The 12,795-nt window shown below is 43.8% G+C and overlaps 1 protein-coding gene across 1 annotated transcript in view; it reads left to right on the top strand.

The window, feature by feature from the left end:
- The window catches only part of LOC120051232 (alpha-1,6-mannosylglycoprotein 6-beta-N-acetylglucosaminyltransferase A-like), a 108,264-nt gene that overhangs the window by 19,589 nt on the left and 75,880 nt on the right, over window positions 1-12,795 (top strand). The window contains exon 3 of the mRNA XM_038997980.1: window positions 4,805-4,969. Coding sequence (XP_038853908.1) covers window positions 4,805-4,969 — 165 coding nt within the window. The remainder of the gene's footprint in view (window positions 1-4,804; window positions 4,970-12,795) is intronic.

Genomic DNA, 12,795 nt, shown 5'->3' with positions numbered 1-12,795 from the left:
TCTTTCATAAAGCATGTTGATGAGTAAGTTAAGAAATTAAGAATTAGGAGGTTATTTTCTAGGAATAGGTCATGCCTTTCATTAAATAGCAGAAAACAAATGATTTAGTCGACATTCATACCGGTTATGGACTACGGTGTTATTGTATATCTGAATGCAGCTGCTACTCTATTGAAGCCGTTGGAGGCAGTTTATCAGATATCAGACTACGCTTTTATTACAGGCGATAGGTTCAGTACACATCTCTGCATTCTGTATCAAAAAGTCTCGTAGATCGATGGATTTTATTCGTTTTGTTTCTAAAGCCCTCCTGCGTAAACTTCCACCATACCTTACTTCATTGTTAACTTACAGGTGTACGAGATATCAGACCCGGTCTCAGGGAGGGCTAACTCTAGAGATCCCTTCCATCTCTACTGAGTTAGTTGATCTAACTCAGTGAGTTAGATCAACTAATTCCACTGAGTTAGATCAATCTGCTTTTAGTTTTTTTGCACCTTGCTTGTGGAATGATCTCCAAGGCTCTCTAAAATTGGATGAATTGGTGCCTCTTGGGCAATTTCAGAAGGCTGATTGAGGACCTTTTTTACTGAAGAATGTGTTTTGTTTTCAATGATTGTTTAGCTTTTTGTGTATATTGATGTGTATACAGAGCTCATCTGTGAAAGAGACCTTGATCTCACCATGACTCCCTGTTAAAATACAAGTTAAATAAATAAGAGAGAGAGAGAGAGCGAGGGAAGCCTTCTGTAACAGACTGGAATGAAGGTCGAATTATGAGGAAGCTGCACTAACTGCATAACTGAACGTAGCTTTGGGACACAACATCGGGAGTGTGTGTATTGGTTGGACTCCCTGAGTTGTGCATCGATCTGGTGGGTGGCCATGAAAAAGAACCATAACACAGTATAGCTGGCTTCACCCCAAAAATAGCATATTTATAATCTCTAGGAACTCTACTTAACAGACAAAAATTTCAGGCGTTTACTTGATAGCGAGGGACACATTTCACTCCATGTATGGTAAGTCGAGTTCCTAGAGATTCTAAAAATATTACATCACATGTGGTTACTTGGCAATGGTAATATAGTATATGTAAGGTCACTATAATTACAAGATGCATGCATTTCTTACATCTGCCATCAGCTCACATCAGTGTTGTGGGATTTGTGCATGTGGACTGTGATGTGATACTGTGTAATATCACTAGGCCAAGAGCGAGCACACAGCTGCATAGAAATATGGATTAGTCTCCCCATCTGTCAGTCCGACTCTAAGTAAATAAATCTCTGGATTTGTACACCACATAATCAGAAAATGATGGGAAAGTAATTTAGTGCATTGTCTCCATTATAATGTATTTTCTTTGGAAGTATTGCTTTCATTTGAGTCTTTGTAATATCAATCTTTTGCATAGTTTCAAAATACTGTACAGTATGTTTAAAACAATAATGTTTATTTTATGGAGCGCCCATCATTTGAGTGGTTACATTTACCAAGCCCCATCTCTGTTTACCAAACAAAGTGACGGTCAGGCTGTTGAAATTACAGATTGTGCCTTTAGGGGGGAAATAGGCCTATATTTTTTTTTTATCTTGATGTTGGCCTACTTTGTTAACTGAACCAAGTTTATTAAAGATCTGGGCTGGTTCCCCATTTTACAACCTCACAAATTAGTCTGAATTTGAATATTATTTATTAACAGATAGCGGATATCTCTTAGTTTGCTTGGCTTGGTGTGCTGTTGTCTGTTTAGTCTACTCACTCAGTATGCAATTATTATTTTTTTGTGGGTCAGTCTCTTGAAAGATGACACTTGGCTGACTGTGAGGGTCACTGAAATAATGAGCACCTTATTTCCTTAATAGTGCACTACATTTGACCAGAATCCTATCGTCCCTGGTCAAAAGTAGTGCACTATATAAGGAATAGGGAGCCATTTTAGGACACAGTCACAGTTTGTCTCCATGCTCATCACGTACCACGTATCGGCTCATGTAGACATTTGACATGAGTGAAGAACGTGACTCAACTAACACAGTTGGTATCTGTAAAGCGCTGTGACTGCAATGTAAGCTTTGCTCCCTCCCTATGGGTGCCTCTGTGGAGAATGAACGTGTCAGGCTTTCGCATACATATTTCAACTCATGTTTCATTTTGAAACGTTTTGCTTTGGGAATGAAGACCGAGTCAAGTAATTACTTTTTTTTAGCAGACAGGTGGTAACGATGAATGGGGAGTTGGGGACTATAAAACAACTATCACAACCTTATGTTAATTCAGTTCTGTAACAGTAGCTTTTAATAAAGGTGGGTGTCTAGAAAATGATCTGAACCAAAGAACTTGGATAAGTAACATACTACTACCACCACTGTCTTCTTAAATCAACGTATCTATGTAATAGTAGTATTTTTACCACCGTTTGGCCGACTACCCAATTCGGATTGGTTTGATGCTGTGAATTGTACTTTGCTTTTCTTACAGTAAGCCTATCTATCCCATGGATTTAGCAAGCTTGTTTTCACACCTACCATATTACACTACTTTGCCACTTGAATGCAGGCTGTCCACACTCCGCCCTGAGCCACGCATTTACATTTCCCTTTGTTTTAAGCTGGCTTAATTATTTACAACGTTCCGTGCCTGTCGGAAAGACCGACTATTTCATTTGTTAACATAAACCTCATTGTGCTTTGGGCACTCCTTTGCAAACATGCCGAGGAATGTTTATTTCTGAGACTCAATTGGCTGCGACCTGTAAAACATTCATTAGCTACACACACAGATCAGCCATGTGGGGAGATGGCCTACTCTACCATGTCCAGGATGGGGAGAGATGGATGGAATGGGCAGTGTGTTTGGACTGGGTGGCAGTGTGTTTCTTTCTCTAGTGCTTATTTCTCTCTGTCTGTGTTGATAGAGGTCAGGCCGGGCGGTTTCTGCTCAGGGCAATGTGTTTTCCGAGGGCACAATCTAGCGTGTGTAATTATGTTCAGCCTGATGCCCTGGCAGTGGCAGCTCCACTCTATTTCCGACAGTGCACGGCTTTTCACCAGAGTCGTATGGGCCCTGGTCAAAAGTACTGCACTATATAGGGAATAGGGTGGCATTTGGGACGTAGTCCAGCCTTCAGTTGATTTCTTCCTTGTCTGACGCAGCGACGCTCCCTCTCGGCATCTGCTTATCTCCGCCCCACACAGCCGTGCAGAGCAGACAAAACGCTGCAGCCTCCCTCTCTCCCTCACGCCTACTCTCCTCCCCTTCCCTCTCCCTGACCACGGCAGAGCACACAGACCTGTTTCCCTCCATGCCGTTTTTCTGGCACGATAGGGAGTGACATATCAAATGCAACGCGCGGCCAGAGAAATTGCACCGCAGTCGCCGCGCTGATGTGTGACAGACGGGGTGCGATCGCTGTCTTCACAGCTCCACCACCTCATGGAATGTTAATTAGGTTGACGACATTCCGGAATATTCTTGGGACGGCGGGAGGAAAGGAAAACATTTCAGGGGCTGAAGGGTCATGTCATATTTAATTTTCTCGGTAGCTACTAGTCAAAATTGATCAACTGTTTTGTGACAAGATCTTAGGTCATACCAATAAACAATATGTTAAGCATGTTGGATCTTTTGGTTTTATCAGAGTTACATGCAAACAAATAAAATTGAAACCAAAGCCAAAATGTGTGTTGCATTTACAAGTCAACATTGATCAACCGTGAGATCTTACAACACCATAAACAATAATATGTAAATAACAAAAAACAAAAAACATTATAAAAAATGGAATTGAAGCCACTCAATGTCTTCATGGCTGCTGGATGGTAAATATCAGATAAACACCATTAGGCCTTCGCACCGAAATGCCAAGCCTTGCATACCATTTCCTGAAATGCTACTGAAACAAACCGAGATGATGTCATTGTGAATGTCAGCTCACTGTAGTGTCCTTTCTATCCCATCCCCACTTCTTATTGGCTAGCTACTGGGCTATGTCCCAGTTATCTCTCCTTGCTCCCAAAATATGCTTTTGTTCACTACCCTTCACCAATTTGAAACGAGATGAGTGGTATAAGAAACATGGTGGGAACTCCCACTAGCCCATGGCTCCACCAATCAATCCAATGCTCTTAGATTTGTGGGAAGTAGTGAACGAGGGCACACTTCAGGAAGGAGACATTATTGGGACACAACTATTGTGAATGTCAGCTTACTTTTTTCAATCCCATCATCCATCCCACCTTTTGGCTAGCTACCGGAGTCAGAAGATGCCCATAGAAATGCACAGACCTAAATGAAGCAGCAAGGTCATTCTCAAAGATACCCGCCAGCTCAGTTAAACATTTAAACGAGTCCCTTAACAGACAGCATGAAATCCAATGATTTATTGGGGTCGCTGAAATAAGCTGATCCTCTCCTCTTGTTTTTCATTTTTCAGCGGAAGGCCAATAAGAAAGGGCCGTCTCAGTATACAAGGCATACTCAGATTACTCCCACCATAACGATATATTGATTAGCCTAGTTATGAAGACGAAAATAGAAAAGCATTTTCTCTGGGGGTGAGTGTGGAGAGATACTCACTGGTATTATATCACTATGCTGTAATTTCCTCCTTGTCCTTCAAGAAGTCAATCTGAGATTTGAAAATGACTATTCATGAGATCAATTAAAATGATAGGAAAATGAAAGGGAAATATAGATAACACTGTACTGTATATTTTAGCCTCAAGTTATGTTAGCTGGTTAGCAGTAAGACTGATATGAGGTATCTATGATTCATACTATACTGTGTCCCCTCCTCCAGATCTGAAGAAGACCCTGGCGGTGCTCCTGGACAATATCATGGTACGGCTGGGCAAGCTGGAGTCCAAGGTGGAGAACATCTACAACGGCACGGGGGCTAACCTGACCAACGGCACCAGCACGGTCACGCCCAGCGCCTCCAATGCAGAGAAGGTCAACGTGGCAGGTGAGGCTCACGCTCTCCCTCACTAGCTTACCCCCCTTGAAGATGGCTAAATCTTCTTTTATTGAAGACATTCAAAACAAGACATTGCACCTTGAAAATCCCCAGTCCTAGTTCTGGAACATGTCAAAATAACAAGACATACATAGGCCTATAGCAGGGGTGTCAAGCTCAATTCCTGGAGTTGCTGAGTGTCTGCGGGTTCTCGCTCCTCCCTTGTACTTGATTGACCAATTAAGTTAGTTCAGAGCTCACCTGGTTTTATAGGTCTGGACACAAATTGAAAGGAAATAACAAAAACAAACTAACAGACACTCAGTTCTCCAGTGAATCCGATGTGAGCTTAGGTGAATAGTGTGATTTATGCTGGTAAGAATAAAGCTGTGCTCTGAGCCTGCATTGAAATGGCTCTATTCACCCTAGTTACCCCTCTGTCCTTAACCTACTGTAAGCAGTTGAATGCTCCAATATTCAAACCCATAGAAAGCCTTTCTGCTTTCGCATACCTTTTCTGCGAGAACATAGAAAGCTCTCTTGAACATAGCTTAAATAAGGCCTCTTATTCACACATGCGGCCGGCCCCTTTTTATTAGCCTTCATTTATTTTTCTTTCAGTTTTAAGATTACATGTTTGCCGGCTGGGAAATACTGAGTGTTTGTTTGCTCGGGTGGGCCCTGGGATTGGCTCTCAGTAGTTTGTGAATTATTTAGAGGTTTCAATGGGGACTTTGTGTGGCGACTGAATATGGTCGGAATTAGATTATGACGATTGAGTTACAAAGTGAGCGTTTTACTCTTGAGAGAGCTAGGCCCATTCCGTTCAGGCTTCAGAACGTTTCTTAAACAAAAGAAAGAATGTTCAACTCGGCCTCCTTTCTGTGTTAGGATAATTTTGTATTTAAAAAAAATAAGAATACTGCCTCCGTCTTGGGCTGCTTCAGTATCAGTGACAGTTCCCTGCCAGCTGTGTCGGTCAGGACATTGTGGTCCTTCTGTACTGCAGCAACTGCCACTTCCTGTGCAACAGCGATAACAAGATGGAGGTTATCTCCCATACCACATTAACGGTGCACTGATATCTCAATCCCAACCAGTGTCAGCCAATGGAATTCTCTGGCTTTGGACTAGTCAAAGGAAAGAGACCATACTGGTTGTCTTGACTTCTAACCTGTAAATAGACACACGTATCATTTGGCTGTGTGGTTTGCCCCAACAGTCTGAGTCGTCCCTGAAACACCACTCTTCCTCTGTCCTGTGTGGCAGACAGCCCTGCCAACCCATTTGCTGCTTTCCCCTGGGCCATGTGGGGCTGGGAAGGCAATTACCCAGATAGGATCTGGACAGTGATGGGTTCACGCATGTCTTCTGAGAGGCTGCTAGCTATCAAGGTGGAGCACCCAGGGCCCCAGGAAGAGGTGTAGTGCCCCCCCCCCCCCCCCCCCCCCTTTCCCTGCTGCCACACTGTGTCTGTCAGACAGTGAGCCATGGAGAGAGGCCTCTGTTCTGACTATCAGACATAACTACCGCTAATGTACTGCCTAGACAAAATATGCTGCTTTAATCACTGTAAATATGCACATTTTGGTATAATCATGAAGTAAACATCTTTATCTCCCGGATTTGATTGTCTCAGGTAGATGGCTTTAAAATGAGCACATTGTAAAGCTATCCCTCTGTTTTTGATTTAAGAGCAAACACGTTTCCATCTGACAAAATCCGCTACCATGACAATCTCCATTGGGGGTAGCACATCCTTAGTGGGTAGGTCAGTATCTCCGAATACCTCTCTTCACTAAAGCTACAGCCCAGATGAGCAGGGAGCAAACAAACATGTCACGTCTGGCCAGTGCCTGACCCACCTCACAGCTGTGTATGGATGTGGCTGAGTCACCACAACCAGTCACACAGTTTGAACTCAGAGGGCAACGCCTAGTCCCCTCCTAACTGCTCTCGACTCTGAGAGAGCCCCCCCCACCACCCATTAGCAGCTGTTTGGGATGAAGGTCTTTGACAATGCTTCCTCCGTTGGGGCCTACATAAAAACGAAATTAACACTTGTTAGGCTTAGCTGTTTTTGCTGGCACTGGCACAGTTTGGATTTGAGATCTACTCTGCAATTGAATGGCCTAACTCATGGAGCCATAGGCTTCTCAGACTGTTGGTGGAGGAGGACCCTTAAAAGCATCTGAAAGATGTTGCCAGGTCATGTGACCAGGGAGGGTCTGCGGTGGCCACTGCTTCCTTGTAGTGATGAGCAAATTTGAGGTCAAATAAGGAAGTTCATGAGAGGTATGTTGGGGTGTCACTATTTAAGTTACACATTGTATTGTGTAGGCCTAACTCTGTTCTTTATTCCAAGTCAGTTTTGTTTTTGTCTATTTTATGGGTTTGTGGGTGAAATAAGGAAGTGTTAATGAGAACAGGGCTTCACTGTCCTTTTGTGGACTTATTTACACACGGTTTTATCTTTGTATGTTTTATGGTGTAGTGGCGATTTTCCATCCCTCATTTGATGACTACTCTTAGCCAGTTGGGGTCTCTGTTAGATATTAGTCTACTTCTGCATATCAGTCCTCTATCTAGAGTCTACCCTTCCTAATGTCTACATTTCCTAATGTTTTCCTTGTTTGAGAGCACAGCACTGCTCAGGACTATTGGTGTTTTGCAGACTGCTGCACAAGCCTCCTCCAGACCCTAACATTATTCTGTGACAAATAACATTACCTGCAGATAAAACCTTCACAATACATTCTGTCAACCTTCTTGTTTGTTTTGTTATAAGAACAATTTCCAATAAGCTGAAGTAGAAAAGCCACATGGCATTAATACCTTTTGAGTTTCATGACAATGGTATTTAGGCCTAGTTTTCACAAATGCTTGTCTTTAGTGTGGTTGTCAATCTGCCATTTTGTTTCTCTGTTGGTGGAGAAGCATAGCATAACTACTTCTGTTGTCCTATATTATTACTATCTTCTAATCTATACTGAACAAAAATATAAATGCAATATGCAACACCTTTGAAGATTTTACTGAGTTACAGTTTAAATAAGGAAATCAGTCAATTAAAATAAATTCATTAGGCGCACTCCCCCTCAGACGATCCCGCAGGTAAAGAAGCTGGATGTGGAGGTACTGGGCTTGGTGTGGTTACACGTCGTCTGTGGTTGTGAGGCTGGTTGGACGTACTGACATATTCTCTAATACGACGTTGGAGACGGCTTATGGTCGAGAAATGAACATTCAGTTCTCTGGCAATAACCCTGGTGGACATTCCTGCAGTCAGCATACCAATTGCACTCTACCTCAACTTGAGACATTGTTTTTTCAGCTTATGAAACATAGGACCAACACTTTACATGTTGCGTTTATATTTGTGTTCAGTATATTTGCTTCTATAAGCTCTGAACATATTCTTACTCCATGTTACATTAGTGGGCTTGCTGGGCTCAAATGTGAGAGCATCAGAGCATTTCACTGTTTTAAATTACATTTATTTGACAGGGACAATTCACATTCCACAACATTTCAGTAAGTATGCCAGATTTAGCTAGCAGGCTAGTTTCCATCTGTTGTCACTTGAACTCTAGAAGGTCACCTTTTAAGAAGTGAATCTGAGAGGTCCTTATCGGGTGGGCCTAAATAGCTGCCTGGGTCTCCTCTCTGTCCAGAGCCACTTGATGTGAGTTCTGAGGGAAAGGCTATCACTCGCCTGGTCTGAGCTTCTGATACCTGGCACATCCACTACACTGTCTGGCTGCCACCATTCAGCTCAGCTGGGCTAGAGACACAGAGGATCACAGAGGCTCTTAACAGCACAAGGATGGCTCAATCTGGATTTGGCTCAGCGGGAGAGGATTGATTCAGATTGATTCAGCCAGACTCGGAATGGCCTTGGTGTGGACAATTGTCTGCCTGCTTCATGTTGATGCAGCCAATCACCAAGCAGTGTTTTCCTCTGAGTGTTGGCGTAGCGCGTTAGCTGTCCCTCTGCTGAAATGCAATCATGCTGGTAGATGGAGGAGATGAAGGGGGGGGATGTAAAGAGGATGAAAGGCCAGGTGCCGGGCTCCCGAGATCTGGCTGGCTCTCTTCTCGTCTCCACCTAGCTGGCTGCCGTTGAAAGGTGTGGATGTTGCTTTTGGCGCTGGCCGCAAGTTGGGCCTTCTGTGTGATTTGTAGCGAGTAGGCTGTTGATTTTGAGACGCTGCCGGCCGTAAGTGTGGACAGAAAAGCCCTTTTCTGCCTCAGAATGGCCCATCTCTTTGTCTTCTTAATCTTTGTCATCGATCACATCACGCCCGACCTAGGACAGACGACTGCCGACAATGGATAGAGGGCTAAGGTTTCAGTGATGCCACACGGGACAATGACGCCGCTGCCTCCCTGTGCACGGTAACCCTAATGCATCACGGCAGAGCTAAGGCAGGATTATAATACCGCTTACAATTTCACCTTGCAGACTGCTGCAAGGTGAATGTTTCTCTCTCCGAGGAAGGAATTACTACTCTCCCTGAACAGTTTACTATCAAAGACACTCTGGGAATGTTGTCATTCAACATAACGTAGCCTTTGACATAACATGGATGAGTCATGCCAATGCCATGTTATATAGATGTTGGCGAATCGGAGGTTTTTGTGCCAAAATGTTGGGCCAACCGTCTAGCTCTCCTTTGGATTAGACATAATGCACTGTGGACTGAGATCTACTAGTGGCGAGTGCAGAGGCTGTGTGTTTTCCTCTCACCGAGTGCTCCGCTCTGTGTTCTGAGAGATTCTGTCCCCTCAAGAAACACTCCTACATCACCCACCCACCGACCGACTGACACTATCCAATCTAGAGGTCGACTGATTATGATTTTTCAACGCCGATACCGATTATTGGAGGACCAAAAGAGCCGATACCGATATTTTTTAAATATTTTTTTATTTATTTATTTATTGTAATAATGACAATTACAACAATACTGAATGAACACTTATTTTAACTTAATATAATACATAAATAAAATCAATTTAGCCTCAAATAAATAATGAAACATGTTCAATTTGGTTTAAATAATGCAAAAACAAAGTGTTGGAGAAGAAAGTAAAAGTGCAATATGTGCCATGTAAAAAAAAAAGCTAAAAGCTAACGTTTAAGTTCCTTGCTCAGAACATGAAAGCTGGTGGTTTCTTTTAACATGAGTCTTCAATATTCCCAGGTAAGACGTTTTAGGTTGTAGTTATTAAAGGAATTATAGGACATTAAGGCAGTTAACCCACCGTTCCTAGGCCGTCATTGAAAATAAGAATGTGTTCTTAACTGACTTGCCTAGTTAAATAAAGGTGTAAAAAAAAAAAAAAAAGAGGCCAAATCAGTGTCCAAAAATATAGATTTCCGATTGTTATGAAAACTTGAAATCGGCCCTAATTAATCGGCCATTCCGATTAATCGGTCGACCTCTAATCCAATCTGATGTCTCTCTCTTAAACAAATCCAGTTCTCCGCCGCTCTCCGCCTCCCAAGAACATGGGGCCTGTTCAGGAGGGTATAGTGTTACGGAACATTCAGATAGAAACGTGTTGTGTAGAACATTAAATGGTTGTCTGTCAGATTTGTTGGCTCTATTCATTGTATTTCTATCTGCAAAGTTTAGAGCTTTTCACCTCCATGACTACACCACAGCTTTCTGTGCGCACTCCAATAGACTTTGACAAGGGTTATTGTGTACAATGCAAGCCCCAGACCTGCCAGTGCTAAGTATTTCTTGGCTCAGTAGTCAGGGGCAGGTAGGACAAATATGTTGACCACTAAAGACCTCCCGGTTCAATGGCAGTAAAAGATTTGCTTGACAAAGAACGGCTCTACTGGGAAGCAGCATCTGAGGTCGGGCAATTACAGGATCTCCAATGCACTTTCTCTCAGGTTGGTAATGCTGTACTGTATTGGCAGTGTCGACTGCCTATACAGAGTGAGTCCTATCGCATTCAAAAATGTGCATTCAAAGTTTTACATTTTCATTGGACCTTGACACAAAACCGCCCAGACACATTCTTCAAATATTTGTTTGAGTCCCAACCATGGATCATGCGGATATGGATCGTTTATTATATGTTTTGAGTTCCGGTTTGAGACTCTGACCTTGTACACATTTGAGCGTGTGTGTCGTGTGTGCATCAGAAAACACTTCATAGCTTGGCGCATTGACTACCTTGGACAGCCTGACATTGTGAGAGGCACTTCTTCACTGTAACACCTGACCTCTTTTCCATTAATACACAGTGTGACATGCTACACGGGCTGACATTTGGAGGATGTGGCAGGAACATGTCTGGCAAGCCGTGTTGAGAGGGTCAGGCTCAGGAACTGACTGGTGGGTGTGTGTAGACAGTGAGAACTGGGTTAGGGCCGCCAGCCACTGAAGCCAGTGCTGTGTGTGGGTCTGTATCTGTGTCTGGTTGGGTTCAAACCCGGGTCTCCTGCAAACGTGTTATCTCTCTTAGGTAAAGGCTACCCGTCTCATCCAAATTGCAAACAAAGTTACTCATCACACCAGCGTGGTTCATCGAACCACCTCTGTTACATGCACCACCGCCCTCTCACCAGCTTGTGAATAAGGACGGATGCCTCTGTGCCGTCACACCTCATCTGCCACCCTGCCCAGGGCCACTCACAGAGAACAGCACTGACATTTCCATGCTTTCACTGCAGTTGGGTTTTAGTCAAATCGGTTTGGCAATTGCACAGTGAAATGTAAAGACATCGGTACTGGGTAACCGACACCACACAGAGGTAGGCAAGAGAAAAGGCTTTTGAACAAGGAGTAGGCTAGATAGTCTTGCTTTTTGAATAAATTGCCCCACTACAAAGCAAGATTGCTATCTTAGGAGCCAGAAAGGACATTTGTATTCTGAATCGCTTCCATGAGCTTTTGAATTTCCTTATCGCCTCTGGAAGTGAGATAAAACCTGCTCTGTGTTCCACGTTCAACCTGCATGACAGCATGATGGAAAACATTCTAGCATGTTTTTGAGTGCACTGCTGAACGGTTCTAGGCTTTTCCTGGAACAGGCTGCTAACAGATCCAGTTGGAAACAACTCATGGGCTTTGTCCCAAATGGCACCCTTTTCTCTACATAGTGCACTACTGCGCGCCCAGGTCAAAAGTAGTGCACTATATAGGGAATAGGGTGACATTGGGGTTGCGGCCCAGGAAGGCCTCTGCTTTGCATCAGTGCAGATTTAGCAAACCATTTGCAGTACAACGTGCAATGTTTTTTCCCCTGTCTAGCTCACTTTTTTAGAGCAATTATTGGAGGTCTCCCCATAGACACTTTTCATATTGAGTGCGGATGAGGATCTAATTGTAAACAAACTGCGAGAGGTTGAGGAATGTGGCCACTTGCGGAGCTCACAAAGGAGGATACTGTATCATGCCGCGAAAACGTGTTCTGCAGTGCCCTGCCTGATCAAGGCCTGGATTGGATGGGATGGATGGTATGGCTGGCTGGCTGGCTGGCTGGCTGGCTGGCTGGCTGGCTGGCTGGCTGGCTGGCTGGCTGGCTCCAGCAGCCAGGCCATGTGCGCCACTCAGTTTCACTCCTCTCCCTTTCTGTCTCTTTTTCTCTCCTCCGCTGGCTTGTGTTTGACTGTTTGAGCCGTACTGAACGAGGCAGCCGTATCCAGGGGGGCGGTAAACAGAGCGCTGCACTGTATTAACTACCCCCTTTCTAAAACAGATATTTGGGTTTTGTTAGAACTAACAGTGACTCTGTATACGTTCAGAGAGGATCAACATTAGCCTCATCTGGGGCCCTACATTTGTACCACATGTGTTGTTGTTGACCCG

The sequence above is a fragment of the Salvelinus namaycush genome, chromosome 7 (assembly GCF_016432855.1).
Source record: "Salvelinus namaycush isolate Seneca chromosome 7, SaNama_1.0, whole genome shotgun sequence".
Classification (NCBI taxonomy): Eukaryota; Metazoa; Chordata; class Actinopteri; order Salmoniformes; family Salmonidae; genus Salvelinus; species Salvelinus namaycush.
The sequence above is the reverse complement of the archived record's forward strand: the minus strand, read 5'-3'. Positions and strand labels throughout refer to the sequence as shown.